General features: G+C 54.1%; 1 protein-coding gene across 4 annotated transcripts in view; it reads right to left on the bottom strand.

The window, feature by feature from the left end:
- Nucleotides 1–74: 74 nt before the first annotated feature.
- ADAMTS13 (ADAM metallopeptidase with thrombospondin type 1 motif 13) overlaps nt 75–14,819 on the bottom strand; it is a 40,581-nt gene continuing 25,836 nt past the window's right edge. For 2 of the 4 annotated variants that reach the window (XM_054520800.2, XM_054520801.2), the window contains exons 21-30: nt 14,434–14,623; nt 13,857–13,977; nt 10,946–11,075; nt 9,670–9,852; nt 5,349–5,553; nt 3,905–4,268; nt 3,359–3,505; nt 2,855–3,031; nt 1,480–1,664; nt 75–487 (exon numbers count right to left, since the gene is read on the bottom strand). In XM_054520800.2, the coding sequence (XP_054376775.1) occupies nt 281–487; nt 1,480–1,664; nt 2,855–3,031; nt 3,359–3,505; nt 3,905–4,268; nt 5,349–5,553; nt 9,670–9,852; nt 10,946–11,075; nt 13,857–13,977; nt 14,434–14,623 (1,909 nt within the window). In that variant the 3' untranslated portion in view covers nt 75–280. The remainder of the gene's footprint in view (nt 488–1,479; nt 1,665–2,854; nt 3,032–3,358; nt 3,506–3,904; nt 4,269–5,348; nt 5,554–9,669; nt 9,853–10,945; nt 11,076–13,856; nt 13,978–14,433; nt 14,624–14,819) is intronic. The other 2 variants (XM_063714511.1, XM_054520803.2) reach the window with 1 other exon arrangement.

Below are 14,819 nucleotides of genomic sequence, written 5' to 3'. Positions count from 1 at the left end.
CCAGCGAATCCCTGCCTTGCCATGAGATGGGTTTTCAAGCCAGGTCTGGACAGCTTATAAGAAAAATACGCCGGTCAGCCTGCATGTTTTATTTACTGGTACCCGAGGAAATGGGGGCTGCCTTTCCAGAGTCCCCACCTCCAACCCCCTAGCCTTTTGGACATTGGAGAAGACTCTAAAGTAGATACCTAAGATTGGAAAAAGTTCGAATTGGAAAGCACTGAGATCAGGGGTCAACCCTCCAGGGCTGGCCAGACACGGAACAAATGTTCAATGACCCTCAGGTTCCTTCCTTTCCCTTCCAGGACTGAGGGTCCTGCACCTCCGGTACCCATGACTGGAGGGTCCAGTACTGGCCCCGCAGGCTGGCCTGAGCTTTCAGGAAGCCCTCGCTGAACTCCATCTCAGCCTGGCTGCTCTCCGACTCCCAGTAGAGCACCTGCTGCCCATGGAACGCTGTGGTCCTCAAGCTGTGGGTGTCCCGGATCTGAGAGAAAAGGGGCAGCCCAGAAGGACCAGCCACAAGAGATAATTAGCACTCACAGAAGCCTTCATGTGCAAGGGCTCCCAGATTCCGGATCACATTTAATGCTTACAAAGCCCTACTAGGAATACGCTATTACTCTATCCAGAAAACCGAGGTCCAGGGAAGTTACATCACTTCCCCAAGGACACACAGTCAGGGTGCCAGAGTGGGGCCACGCTGCCTCCTCTGGGGAAGCTGATACCCTGCAGAACACAGTTCTCCCAGGACACATGAAACCTCGGGGAGGGTGCGGGGTGCTCTTCTGTCCAAGTTATATCAGACTGTAAAATTATGCTTCAGTCCTGGGTTAGCTGTCAGTCTACATCAGAAAGGTCTTTACCATTTCGTTTTTTTTTTTTTTTTTTTTTTTTTGAGACAGAGTCTCACTCACTCTGTTGCCCAGGCTGGAGTGTAGTGGTGCGATCTGGGCTTACTGCAACCTCCACCTCCCAGGTTCAAGTGATTCTTGTGCCTCAGCCTCCCAAGTAGCTGGGATTACAGGCACACGCCACCATGCCTGGCTACTTTTTGTATTTTTAGTAGAGACACGGTTTCATCATGTTGGCCAGCTGGTCTCGAACTCCTGACCTCAAGTGTTCGGAGTAGCTGGGATTACAGGCACACGCCACCATGCCTGGCTACTTTTTGTATTTTTAGTAGAGACACGGTTTCATCATGTTGGCCAGCTGGTCTCGAACTCCTGACCTCAAGTGATCTGCCCTCCTCGGCCTCCCAAAGTGCTGGGATTACAGTTGTGAGCCACTATTTCACTCTTGTAGGTAGCTCAAAAAACATTTCTTGGTGAATATGTGGAGGAAGCTCTCTTCTCCCATTCTTTCACTAATGATTTTGAGGGTTTTAGTCTGAAATAAACTGAAGGGGGTCCCCTAGCCCTGCACCCCCTAAGGAAAGCTGTCCAGAATCACAGCACAAGTCCCCATGCTGGGCCTCACCGAGATGTAGCTGGCATTGGCTCCCTCGGTCCCAGTGCCCATGTTGGTGGCCAGGGCATGGATGGCAATCCGGGCGTGCGGAGCCACATTAATGAAGAGCCGGCAGCCCCCTGCATTACTCGTGGCTGGACTCAGCGAGGGGCTCACGATTTCACCCCAGGGCCCAAAGAGCTGCATGTCACATTCTGCAGGTGGGACATAGGGACATAGGAACCCAGACAGACCGGTGGTGCCAGAGGCCAGGGCAACTCACAGCCAGGGAGCCATGCAGGGCAGCATGGCACTGTGGTCAATATTGGGGTTCCCAGGCAAACCCTGCTGAACCCCACCTCTACCACTTCCTGGCCCAGTGACTTTAGGCAAAGGCTAAATGTTCTGGGCTCTGGTTCCCTCCTCTGTAACTGAAGGAAACAATGGCAGGCACTGAGCAGAGTGGTCTTTAGGACTCAATGATGTCACACATGCAAGAGTGTTTAACACTGAACATGGCACCAAGGATAGGCTCCACCCATGGCGGCCACTGCTGTTCCTCAGAGCTCACTGGAGCCCCCACCTGCCTGTACCTCCTGCACCTCTTTCAAGGCAGGTGCCTGTGTGGGCGGGGCTGGGCCGGGAAGCGAGAAGCAATGCGAACGGTGACAGTGGGCTCGTGGCCTTTTGGCAGGGCCCAGCAGCGCCTGCGCACTGAGGCACATACACAGCTCACTGCCCGGGCAGGTCTGGGGCAAGGAGGAGGCGCACTGGGTCTCTGCAGAGGCTAAGCCCCTGTTGCCACTAAGCCCCTGACACCTGGGGGAGCCGAGGAACCTCTGGAACCGGCTAGGGAAGCCAACTTCGGCCAGCTCGGGCTGTTGGGAGAGGGCAAGCCCCCCAGGACAACCGAGAGGGCTATCAGAGGGTATCTAGGGGGCCATGGGCAAGGCAGGGGTCCCTGAGGTGGCATCCTCTGCCTGAGGTGTGCTTGTGGGTGCACATGCATGTACAAGCATGTGTGCTTACACCAGTGCACTGAAACAGGGCTGAGGGACAGTGGCTCCCACAAAAACCCTAAAGGCCTTGAAAGGCTGGAGGGTTAGGGGCAGGGCAGGTGGGTGTGGGGCAGAGGCCTGAGGGACTGACTGAGGATGTGGACCATGTCCCACATCCGTCCATCTTGCTGCACGGTCCCAAAGAGGAGAGATGTAGCATTCATCCTGTGACCCCTCCCTGGCATGTGCAGACTGACACTGGCCAACCCCAGTTCCTTCCATCTCAGTCAGTTCCCTCCGTATCTTCCCACTGCCCCACTGGGACTGGCCCCATCCCCAGCAGCACCCACCCAGCCTCCCTGCCAGGACTGGAGCACCCAAGGGAGGTGGAGAAGGCCTGGCCATACCTCTGTAGAAGGTTTCAGGAGCAAGCTGGCTCCCATACCGCAGCAGCACCCCACCTCCTGGCCGCCCGCAGCGCTGCCTCACCACCAGCGTGTTGGTCTTGGAGCTCAAAGTCATATCTGACAGCTTCCTGCACATCTTCCTCCAGGTGAGCCGGCCCCAAAGCAGCAACATGTCCCCTAGGAAGCAGCAGGGCAGTGAGGGACCAGCACTCTCACGCCTGGTCAGCAGAGGAGTGGCTCCAGGGTAGACTGAGCCAAGTTCAAGTCCCGCCTCTCCCACTGCTGGCTATGTGACTCTAAGTAACTGGGCACATCACTTAATCTCTCCTAGCCTCAGTTCCCTCAACTGTAAAATGCAGATCATCACTTCCCAGTCATGAGATGGGATGCAAACTAAAGGTGGGAATGCACACGGGCTCCTGCCAGGAATGGGGCATGCAGCATCGTGCTGGCTCCTGGCAGGGCCCATAACTGGCAGCATCGCTTGCACGGCCCTAGACGTACCCGCACTGCAGTTGAGAGAACTCTCAAGGACGTGGAGGGTCACCACCTCCCCGAGGGGCCGCCCAATGGCCACTGCACAGTCTGCCTGCCCTGGGCCTCGCATGTCAATGGTTCCTGTTGGCTCAAGGTGCTGCCTGCCACAGGCACCTGAAAAGGGAGCAGGAGACAGGTAAGCAGTGCTTACGGGATTCCCAGCAGGGCAGGCTCCGGGGCTTCCAAGCTGAGGAAGGAGACCAGGAGGTAGGGGTGGACCCTGTCCTCCAAGGCCCAGCTGGAAGCCTTCTCAGGACAGGGACAGGGGCTGCATAGGTCAGAGCGTCACCCTCAGGGCACAGGGCTGCTTCCAGATGATCCAGCAAGAGGGGGCACATGCAGAGCAGCCCAGAGGCTGGGGGCTCGCAAGCTGGGTTCCTACCTTCAAGCTACTTCCCCTGATAGTAGTAAAAGGGAGGAAGAGGGCCAGCCCTGATCCCGGCCTCCCAGGCACACAACCCAGGGACCAAGTGCTTGTGCCAGTCCTTCCCAGAGGAAGATGCCTTTGCCCACCCCTCCTGCAGCAGCTGCCGGACAGGAAGGAGGACAGGACATAACTGGACTGCGCTGAGTTTTCCTGGGGCCCGGGCAGGAGCCGCCGAGGCTGGGGAGCCGGGGAGAAGAGCAGGGCCCGGGCCTGGGACCACTCCAGGGAGGCACCAGCAGGGGTGGCTGTGGTCTGTCCTGGAGCAGCGGCTTCTTCATGGGGCACCGGGCTGGGCGTCCCCTGTCCCACACAGGGCCCAGCCCAGCAGCCACGCACAGTCACCGGCTTGGGCAAGTGCTGGCAGAAATCAGCCGGCACAGGCGCCTGGGCCTGGAGTCCAAGGCAGGTGTTACGCCGGCGCTGGATGCCATCTCCACAGGAAACAGAGCACTGCCAAAAGAGGGGAAGAGGAGTCACAGCTGACCCTGCCAGAAGATGACAAGGACAGTGGTAACCACAGGCCAGGAGTGATCCAATATAATCTTTGTACAAGCTGGGAGGCAGGTAAGTGTCTCCATTCCACAGATGAGAACATGAGGCTCCATTCCACAGATGAGAACACTGAGGCTCCATTCCACAGATGAGAACACTGAGGCTCCATTCCACAGATGAGAACACTGAGGCTCCATTCCACAGATGAGAACACTGAGGCTCCATTCCACAGATGAGAACACTGAGGCTCCATTCCACAGATGAGAACACTGAGGCTCCATTCCACAGATGAGAACACTGAGGCTCCATTCCACAGATGAGAACACTGAGGCTCCATTCCACAGATGAGAACACTGAGGCTCCATTCCACAGATGAGAACACTGAGGCTCCATTCCACAGATGAGAACACTGAGGCTCCATTCCACAGATGAGAACACTGAGGCTCCATTCCACAGATGAGAACACTGAGGCTCCATTCCACAGATGAGAACACTGAGGCTCCATTCCACAGATGAGAACACTGAGGCTCAGAGAGGGCACCTCACATGGGTTATATAGGTGGGAGGAGCCAGAATTCAAGTCTGGGTCCCTGTCATCCTCACGGCCTCTCTCTCTCCAAGCCTTAGAGCAAGCAGGTCTGCGGGGCTGCAGCTCATCTCTGTCTGCTGTGCCCCTATGCCCCCTTCACACCATGAGCGAGCCCCTCCAGGGGGCAGCCTGAACCCCATTTACCCTTGTCTGTCCTGCCCTGCCAGACGCGTGGCACAGCTGGCATTCCCTCATCTGTGTAGAGCTGAGTGGCCTGCTGTTCACCTTCCAGCGTCCCCAAACCTAAGGGCCTCTTAAATCCTAGCTGCCCACAGGTCTAGGCCTTCTGTCTCTCTGCCTCTAGGTGCCCCCTCACCAACAGGCGCAGCTCTCTCCTTCCTTTCAGGGGACACAATGAAACAATGCCCCCTAGACTCCCTCACACATGAGGAGCCACAGCTGATGCCCACCCCAGCCCCATAGGGATTCCGAGCGCCCGCTGCGCTCACCTCCATCCAGGTGCCAACATGCCAGCGGTAGGTGCAGTCGGCAATGAGACAGGGGACGCTGGCCTGGGGCCGCACCAGCGCCGCACAGGCCACCTCGTCCACCTCCACGTCCTGGCCTTGGTCGAGCCGCACACAAGCCACCGAGCGTCTAGCAGTGCCAAGGCCACAGCTGGCCGAACAGGGGCCAAGGGACATGACTTTCCACCTGCAGGAAGAGAAGACCCCAGAGAGAGGCTGGGTCTCCCCAGAGACGGTACTTCCCCACGCAGGCCCCTCTCCACCCGCGTGTCCTCAGACAGTTGCCTAGACAGCTTCCGTGGCCAGGCAAGATGGAAAGTGCAGCCACTGAGCCCCTCCTGTCTAGGGCCAGGGCTCACGGCCACAGGAGAGCTACCAAAAGGCCCTGGGGGAAAGAGGCCCTTGTTTCCCTACTTGCACATCCCCCTCTAGTCACCTTTATCACAGTACACCTGTCAGCACCCCAGGGGCTGCCTATGGACCCAAGTAACAGCAACAGGAAGCGAGCCCCTGGGTAACAGGAGACAGATCTCAACATCCCACGTTCTGCAAGGGAGGCTGAGGACCTTAACGCTGCCCATGTTGATCTGTAATCAATCAATAACTAATTATGGCACGCATTCTTCAGAGCCCAGACACGAACCCAGGCAGCCTGCAAGGGAGCTGGGATCTTCATCGCAATACTGTGCTCCCCCATGACCCTGCAGCGCTGCCTCTTGGACCCGTGCCTTCCGTGGCTTGGCGCTGTTCTACATGACACTGGGAGGTGGCAGTGAACCAAACCAGACCCCACCTCCTCTCGGAGCATGAATTGTTCTCCATTTGGGCATCACTGGCATGAGCAACTGGATGCTGCTTTGCTGTGGGGGCTGTCGTGTGCATTGCAGAAATTTTATTTTTTATTTTATTTTAATGGTTTTCTTTGAGACGTGGTCTTGCCCTGTCACCCAGGCTGGAGGGCAGTGGTGCGATCATGGCTCACTGCAGCCTCCACCTCCAGGGTTCAAGCCATCCTCTCACCTCAGCCTCCCAAGTAGCTGAGACTACAGGCATGTGCCATCATGCCTGGCTAATTTTTGTAATTTTTGTTTGTTTTTGTTTTTGAAATGGAGTCTCACTCTGTCGCCCAGGCTGGAGTGCAGTGGCGCAATCTCGGCTCACTGCAAACTCTGCCTCCCGGGTTCACGTCATTCTCCTGCCTCAGCCTCCCGAGTAGCTGGGACTACAGGCACCCGCCACCACGCCCAGCTAATTTTTTTGTATTTTTAGTAGAGACAGGGTTTCACCGTGTTAGCCAGGATGGTCTTGATCTGCTGACCTCGTGATCCGCCCACCTTGGCCTCCCAAAGTGCTGGGATTACAGGCATGAGCCACCGCACACAGCCAATTTTTGTATTTTTTGTAGAGACGGGGTTTCACTATGTTGCCCAGGCTGGTCTAGAACTCCTGAGCTCAAGCGATCCTTCCGCCTCAGCCTCCCAAAGTGCCAAGCAGAGCATCACAGGAGGGACGAGCATGCCGTTCTGGACCAATGCTCAGGGAGGGCTCTGGGCCACTCTGGAGTTGTAGTGTCTGAGCCGAGCCTGGGGGAGGGATATCCAGGGCCTCAAGGATATCCACAGAAGACATCAGGCAGTGAGAGCTAGCACAGAAGTCCTAAGTCAGGGGAGTATCCCTGGAATGTTCCAGCGTGGCTACAGCAACGTCAGAGGGATAGCTAGAGCTCATGTGGTGTGTGCCTGCATCCCAGCTACTCGGGAGGCTGAAGCAGGAGGATCACTTGAGCCCAGGAATTCAAGTCCAGACTGGGCAACATAGTGAGACCCCATCTCTAAAAAAAAGTGAGGGGAGGCTCAGTGGCCCAAGAGGCAGTCTGTAGAGAACAGGGCTACCTGGCAGGCTGTGCTAGGTGTGGGAGGTGAAGTTTAAGCACCATGCAGGCAGCATGCAGTGTGGAAAACCCTGCAATTCCCATAAAATCCCAGATCATCTCTAAATGTGATGTGGAAAAATAAATGGGACACACAGCCAAGGGACTTTAGCATAGGCAAAGAAATCAGGACACACTAGTGACACAGATGTTAAATGGTTATAAAGCTACAACATTTAAAACAATTTTTTATGGGCAAGAGAATAGCTAGAAAAAAAAAACACAAAAAACAGGACCTGGCAGATCACTTGACGTCAGAAGTTCAAGACCAGCCTGGCCAACATAGTGAAACCCTGTCTCTATTAAAAACACAAAATCAGTTGGGTGTGGTGGCGGGCACCTGTAATCCCAGCTACTCGGGAAGCTGAGGCATGAAAATCACCTGAACCCAGGAGGCGGAGGTTGCAGTGAGCTGAGATCGCGCCACTGCACTCCAGCCTGGGTGACAGAGAAAAACTCTGTCTCAAAAAAAAAAAAAAGGAGAAGAAAAAAACCTAGTAGAAAGCCTAGACATAGATTCTAACACACACCAATACCATCAAGGAGCCACCTGGAGCATCAGGGATTATTCAACAGATGCTGGTTAACAATTTAGAAAAAAAAATCCCTTGGTCCCTACTTTGCGACATACTCCAAATAAATCACAGATTAGTAGAGGGCTTAAATTTAAGTAAAATCTTTTTTTTTTTTTTTGAGACAGGGTCTCACGCTGTTGCCCAGGCTGGCATGCAGTGGTGGTGTGATCTCTGCCCACTGCAGCCTTGACCTCCCAAGGCTCAGGTGATTCTCCTGCCTCAGCCTCCCGAGTAGCTGGGAATACTGGCATGCACCACCATGCCCAGCTAATTTTTTTATTTATAGTAGAGACGAGGTTTTGGCATGTTGCCCAAGCTGGTCTCAAACTCCTGGGCTCAAATGAACCACCCATCTCAGCCTCCTAAATTGCTGAGATTACAGGCGTAAGCCATGACCAGCCTAAATTTAAGTGAAATCTTATCTGTAACTGGATTTATTTAAAACTAAGGAGGCTGGCCGGGTGCGATAAATAAATAAATAAATAAATAAATAAATAAATAAATAAATAAAAGTAAGTGGACAGGAAGGAAACATGGCAGTAGGATGCTATCTATTAAACCTGAGTGCTGGAACATACATGTCTGTTACATTCTTTTCTGGACGTTTCTGTATGATATAGAAAAGTATTTCTTTACTAAAAATGCAAACCTACAAAAAGAAACCATTAAAGAATTGCAAATGAGGTAGGCAAATGTTCACCCTTTACCACTGGGCTCCGGACCCCACAGACTTGAACATGATTCTGTCCCGTGTCCTAGTGTGGCTGTCTGTGTCCCTGCAGAGACCTCCATCCCTCCCGTCTTCCACATTAGAATGCTGTTGCTCACAGCTTTAGGTTCTGCTCAAATGCTGCCTCGTCTGTCCCCCAGGCCTCCCCACACTGCACCCTGCCTGCATGGTGCTTAAACTTCACCTCCCACACCTAGCACAGCCTGCCAGGTAGCCCTATTCCTTACAGACTGGCTTTTAGGCCACTGAGCCCCCCCACCCCATCTTGTTTTGTTTTGTTGTTTTGTTTTTGAGACGGAGTCTCGCTCTGTAGCCCAGGCTGGAGTGCAGCGGCGCTATCTCGGCTCACTGCAACCTCCGCCTCCCAGGTTCAAGCAATTCTCCTGCTTCCACCTCCGAAGTAGGTGGGATTACAGGTGCACACCACCACGCCAGCCTAATTTTTGTGGGTTTTCTTTTTTTTTTTTTTGAGATGGAGTTTCGCTGCTGTTAACCAGGCTGGAGTCCAATGGCGTGATCTTGGCTCACCACAACCTTGGCCTCCTGGGTTCAAGCGATTCTGCCTCAGCCTCCCGAGTAACTGGCATTACAGGCATGTACTACCACACCCAGCTAATTTTGTATTTTTAGTAGAGACAGGGTTTCTCCATGTTGGACAGGCTGGTCTCGAACTCCCAACCTCAGGTGATCTGCCCGCCTCAGCCTCCCAAAGTGCTGGGATTATAGGCGTGAGCCACCGCGCCCAGACTAATTTTTGTATTTTTAGTAGAGATGGGGTTTCACCATGTTGGCCAGGCTGGTCTCAAGCTCCTGACCTCAGGTAATCCACCCACTTCAGCCTTCCATAGTGCTGGGATTACAGGCGTGAGCCACCACACCCGGCCCCGTCTTGTTTTTTTTTAGAGATGAGGTCTCACTGTGTTGCCCAGGTTGGACTTTCACTCCTGGACTCAAGTGGTTCTCCTGATTCAGCTTTCCAAGTAGCTGCGATTACAGGCGCACACCACAGCGCCTGGCCTGGCATTTGCACACACCAGGAGCTGCCCCTCCCATTACCGGCTGACTCACCTAGGTGGGCAGGGCTCCAGGCTGCAGGCCTCCTGGGGTTCCGGGCGAGGCAGCCCCTGGCACTGGGTGTCCAACAGGATCTCCTCACCATCGTCCTCCCCATGGGCCCGGGCACAATACAGGATCCTCCGCACAACCCCTCCCCCACAGCTCACGCTGCAGGCTGCCAGCTTGTACCGCCACCTGGAGCAAACTGGAGTCAGGGACCCCAAACAGCCCCAGGGCCTGGGAACCCATGGGAGCCAGGCCTTCCCTTCATTTCCCCAGACTAGGAAGAGACAGGAAGCTGGGAAGGACCTGGAGAGGTTCTCTTTCTGGAGGCCCCCTTGTGTCCTCACCAAGAGGCTTGGCAGAGTGGACAGAACATTTGGACAAACCCATTTTACAGAAGGGAAAGGTGAGGGCAAACGACAGATGTCGTATCCCAGAGGCAGTGGGGGCAGGGGTCCGGGCACCCAAGGGCCTTGCATGTCTGTCTTGAACAGTGATCCCAGCACCACCGCCCTGGAGCCCACCCAGCCAGCCCTCCCCTCCTCCCCTCCCACTGTGTTTGGCTGCATCGCACTGAACACCATCCATCAAACTGCATTCGCCCTCTGTTGTATTATTATCTGTCCCCCTTTCCCCCTGCATTTGCTCCAGGAGGTCAGGGACATTTGTCTGCCTTGTTCTGTGCTGTGTCCCCTAGCTCCAGTACGGCCCCAGGGCCTAGGTGCTCCATAAAGAGCAGGCGATGAAGAAATGCACCAGCAACCACGTGCGCCCACAGCATCCCAGATCTTGTGCAATGTACTTTACATGCGTTGCATCTAGCACGCATTTTACACTCATTGCATTTAGCATGTACTTTACATGCATCTAATCCTTTCATTAAACCCCCCCAGTCTCCTGGAGGCACAAAATGACCTGCTCCCACTGGTGAGGACACTGAGGGTCAAAAGGTCCGGCTTGGAGGTGAGGGAAGAGCCAGGATGCAGACCTAGCACCCCCTGTCTCCTTGGGAAGGGGCCCACCTGGCAGGGCAGGGCTCTGGGTTGCAGTCTTCAAAGGGGCTGGGCCGGGGCTCTGGTCTGCACTTGGAGTGAGGCAGGGGGATGGGGCGGCCATGGTCCAGCCTCACACAGCACACAGCCAGCAGCACCTGCCCCCCTCTGCAGGTCACCGGGCATGGAGCCAAGGCTCGGGTCTCCCACTTACAGGGAGAAGGCCAGCACCCTATAGAAGGCTACATCCCAAGGCCAGACTTCCCCTGCACAGTCTTGCTCCCCTCACTCACTCAGCAGGGCACAGGACAGCCTGGCAGACCTCCCGCCGGCTCCCAGGCTTGCTTGCCAGGCCACACAGCTCCTCCTGGACAGGCACCCTGAGGGCAGAGTCCGTGCACACGAAACGCAGCTCCATCAGGCCTGCGTGGACAAAGCAGAGACCCAGAGCCCCAAGGAGCGGGCTCAGCAAGGACCGCAGCCTGGGCTCACTGGACAGCTCTAGCACATAAGGCCCGCATGGGTTTCTGTCCCGGCTCTGCCACTTACCAGCTGTGTGACCTCAGACAACTGACTTAACCCTCTGAATCTTAGATTTAGAAAAAAAGATAATGGCATCTACCTTGCAGAGTCATTTATAAAGATTTTTAAAAGGGAAGATAACAAGTGCCTGGCACATAGTAGATACTTGACAAATGGTAGCTGTTATTGTTGATTGAGAGGCATTATAAGAATTGCAATATGGGCCAGGCGCAGTGGCTCACGCCTGTAATCACAGCACTTTGGGAGGCCGAGGCAGGCGGATCACGAAGTCAGGAGTTTGAGACGAGCCTGACCAACACGGTGAAACCCCGTCTCTACTAAAAATACAAAAATTAGCTGAGCGTGGTGGTGCGCACCTGTAATCCCAGCTACTCAGGAGGCTGAGGCGGAGAATCACTTGAACCCAGGAGGCAGAGCTTGCAGTGAGCCGAGATCGTGCCACTAGACTCCAGCCTGGGTGACAGAGCGAGACTCCGTCTCAAAAAAAAGAAAAAAAATCACAATATGAAAATCTTTGATTGTGTCTATCATAAAGATGTTATTAGGGCCAGTTTTCTCAAGTCTCTCTTTTAGGAATATCCTCAAAAGAAACAGACAGGCTCAGTGGCTCATGCCTGTAATCCCAGCACTTTGGGAGGCCAAGGCGGGTGGATCACCTGAGGTCAGGAGTTTGAGACCAGCGTGGCCATCATGGCGAAACCCCCTCTCTAATAAAATAAAATACAAAAAATTAGCCAGGTATGGTGGCGCATACCTGGAGTCCCAGCTGCTCAGGAGGCTGAGGCATGAGAATCGTTTGAACATGGGAGGCGGAGGTTGCAGTGAGCCAAGATGGCGCCACTGCACTTCAGCCTGGGCGACAGAGGAAAATTCTTAGTCTCAAAAAAAAAAAAAAAGAAAAAGAAAAAAAATCTCTTGGTTGGGCACAGTGGCTCATGCCTACAATCCCAGCACTTTGAGAGGCCAAGGCAGGAGGATCGCTTGAGCTCAGGAGATCAGGCTGGGCAACATAGGGAGAGCCAATCTCTGCCAAAAATACAAAAATTAGCAGGGTATAGTAGCTACTCAGGAGGCTGAGGTGGGAGGATGGCTTCAGCCCAGGTGGTGGAGGTTGTAGTGAGCTAAGACTGCGCCACTACACTCCAACCTGGTGACAGAGGTTTTCTTTTTTGTCTCAAAAAACAAAAGAAGAGAAAAGAAATCTCTTTTTGGTCTTGGTTTTAAACAGGCTGACATTTTACTGAGCAAGTGGTTAGGGTTTTCGTTAAAGAACACAGTGTATCTTCTCAAGCCCATTAGTATGGCCATTATAAAAAACACAGAAATAGGCCAGGTGTGGGGGATCACGCCTGTAATCCCAGCACTTTGGAAGGCCAAGGCAGGCAGATCACCTGAGGTCAGGAGTTTGGGACCAGCCTGGCCAACATGGTGAAACCCCATCTCTACTAAACAAAAAAATTAGACAGGCGTGGTGGCAGACGCCTGTAGTCCCAGCTACTCAGGAGGCTGAAGCACGAGAATCACTTGAGCCCCGGAGGCGAAGGTTACAGTGAGCCAAGATCATGCCACTACACTCCAGCCTCGGCAACAGAAATGAGACTCTGTCTCAAAAAAACAAAACAAAACAAAACAAAAAAACACAGAAATAAAAAGTGTTGGCAAGGATGGGAGGACATTGGAACTCCTATGCACCATTAGTGGAAATGTAAAATGGTGCAGCCACTGGGGAAAACAGTCCAGCAGTTCCACAAAAATAAAGCATAGAATTCTCATCTGACCCAGCTACCACACTTCTAGATATACACCCAAAAGAACTGAAAGCAGGAACTCAAACAGATATTTGCACACCCATGTTCACAGAAGCATTATTCACAATAGCCAAAATGTGGAAGGAAGCCAAGTGTCCACTGATGAATAAATAGATAAACATGTAAAGGATACACTCACAATGGAATCTTTTTCAGCCTTAGGAAGGAAACACTCACACATGCTACAACATGGATGAACTGTGAGGACATCACGCTCAGTGAAAACTAGTCACGAAAAGGCAAATGCTATGATTCCACTTCTACAAGGTCCCTAGAATTGTGGAATTTGGAGACAGAAAGGAGAATGGAGGTTGCCAGGGGCTGCGGAGGGGGAAATGGGAGTTTGTGTTTCACAGGGACAGCTTCAGTTTGGGAAACTGGAAAAGTTCTGGACAGGATGGTGGTGATGGCCGCACAACAATGTGACTGTGCTTTTATGCCACTGACCTGCACAGGGAGAAACAGTTAAGATGATAAATTTTATAATATCTGTGTTATACTACAATAAAACAAGATTGGGAAAACAAGAACGCTGTGTATCTTAAAGCTAAGGTTTCTCTGCTCGGGTCATCAATTGGGGCCCCCCCGGCCGCTCTGCTAGGGCCGTCAGGAATGGCTCTCGTGCCACACTGCCGGGCGTTATTGTCTTTTCCTACCTTTCAGCCAATCAACGCCCACATTTGAAGTGGCTGTCAGCTACTATGCTTAGTCTCCTTGTATATTACCGCGTGTTCCCATATAGTCTGGATTTTCCGCAATCCACCTCAAATGCTTTTTAGAAGGAGGCAAGATGCAAGTGGATAGGAGAGTTACCATGAGTGCTGGTCCCCAGGAGCATCCCGGGGGCCCTCACCTCGCCCGCAGGAGACGGAGCACGGCCCCGCCACAGGAGTCCACACGTGTGCAGCTTGAGCCCCCGTCCTGATGCTGCCCCATGGGGAGGGAGCCTTCTCCCCTGCAGAGGTGGCATCCAGCTGTGGGGAATAGCAACAAGCTGGTGGGTCTGGGACTCCTCTGAGCACCCAGCGACCCCCATCCCGATCTTCTCAGGAGGCAGCAGAGAGAGCAGAAAGTGGCACGTGCACACCAGGGGCTCCCTCCCCTGCTCTCTTGGCGAGATCGGCTCCCTGGTCTCCCAGCGGGTGAGCACCAAATGCTGCTGGCAGCATTTCTCTGCACAGCAGCTGCATTACACTCTCCTCAGATGCTTCTCTCAGCCCGGCTTGCAAGGGGAATGGGAGCCTCCCCAGGGGCCCTGAGCCCTCTTTCTAAGCTTCTTTTCTGAGCAGGGGTGGCCCTCAGACAGCATTCCCACAGAAGGACGGTGTTCTCACTCTGGCCTGGAGGACAGTGGCAACGGGTGCTCCTTGTTCTCCCAGCCAGGTAAAGGACTCAACAGCCCCAGCCACCCTCATGCCCAGGGCACTCACAGGGCCCCAGCCTGGAGGGCATGACATCCCGACACAGGGCTCAGGGGCAGGCAGCTTCTTATCTACGGAGCCAGGCCCCTCAGTAGCTGGAGCCTCCAGGCCATCTGCCCCTGGCACACAGGTCTCGTTCTCCAAGGCCAGGCCTGCTCCACCAGCTGATGTGCATGGGCTGGGATCTGACACCTCCCACCTGAGGATGGCATGAGACAGTCATCAGGCCCTGCCTCTGCCACCCAGGGGAAGGTATACCCCAGCTGCTAGGGGCAGGGAGGCAGGGGACCTGCTCCCCAACATCCAGGAGCCCAAAGAGGGGCCCCACGGAGAAGTGAAGCTCAGGGTCTCTCCCTGAAGCACCAGGTTCTCCATTCATCAGCCAGCAGGTTCCC

Source organism: Pongo abelii, chromosome 13, assembly GCF_028885655.2.
Source record: "Pongo abelii isolate AG06213 chromosome 13, NHGRI_mPonAbe1-v2.0_pri, whole genome shotgun sequence".
Classification (NCBI taxonomy): domain Eukaryota; kingdom Metazoa; phylum Chordata; class Mammalia; order Primates; family Hominidae; genus Pongo; species Pongo abelii.
Note: the sequence above shows the minus strand (reverse complement) of the source record. Positions and strands in the feature narration are given on the sequence as shown.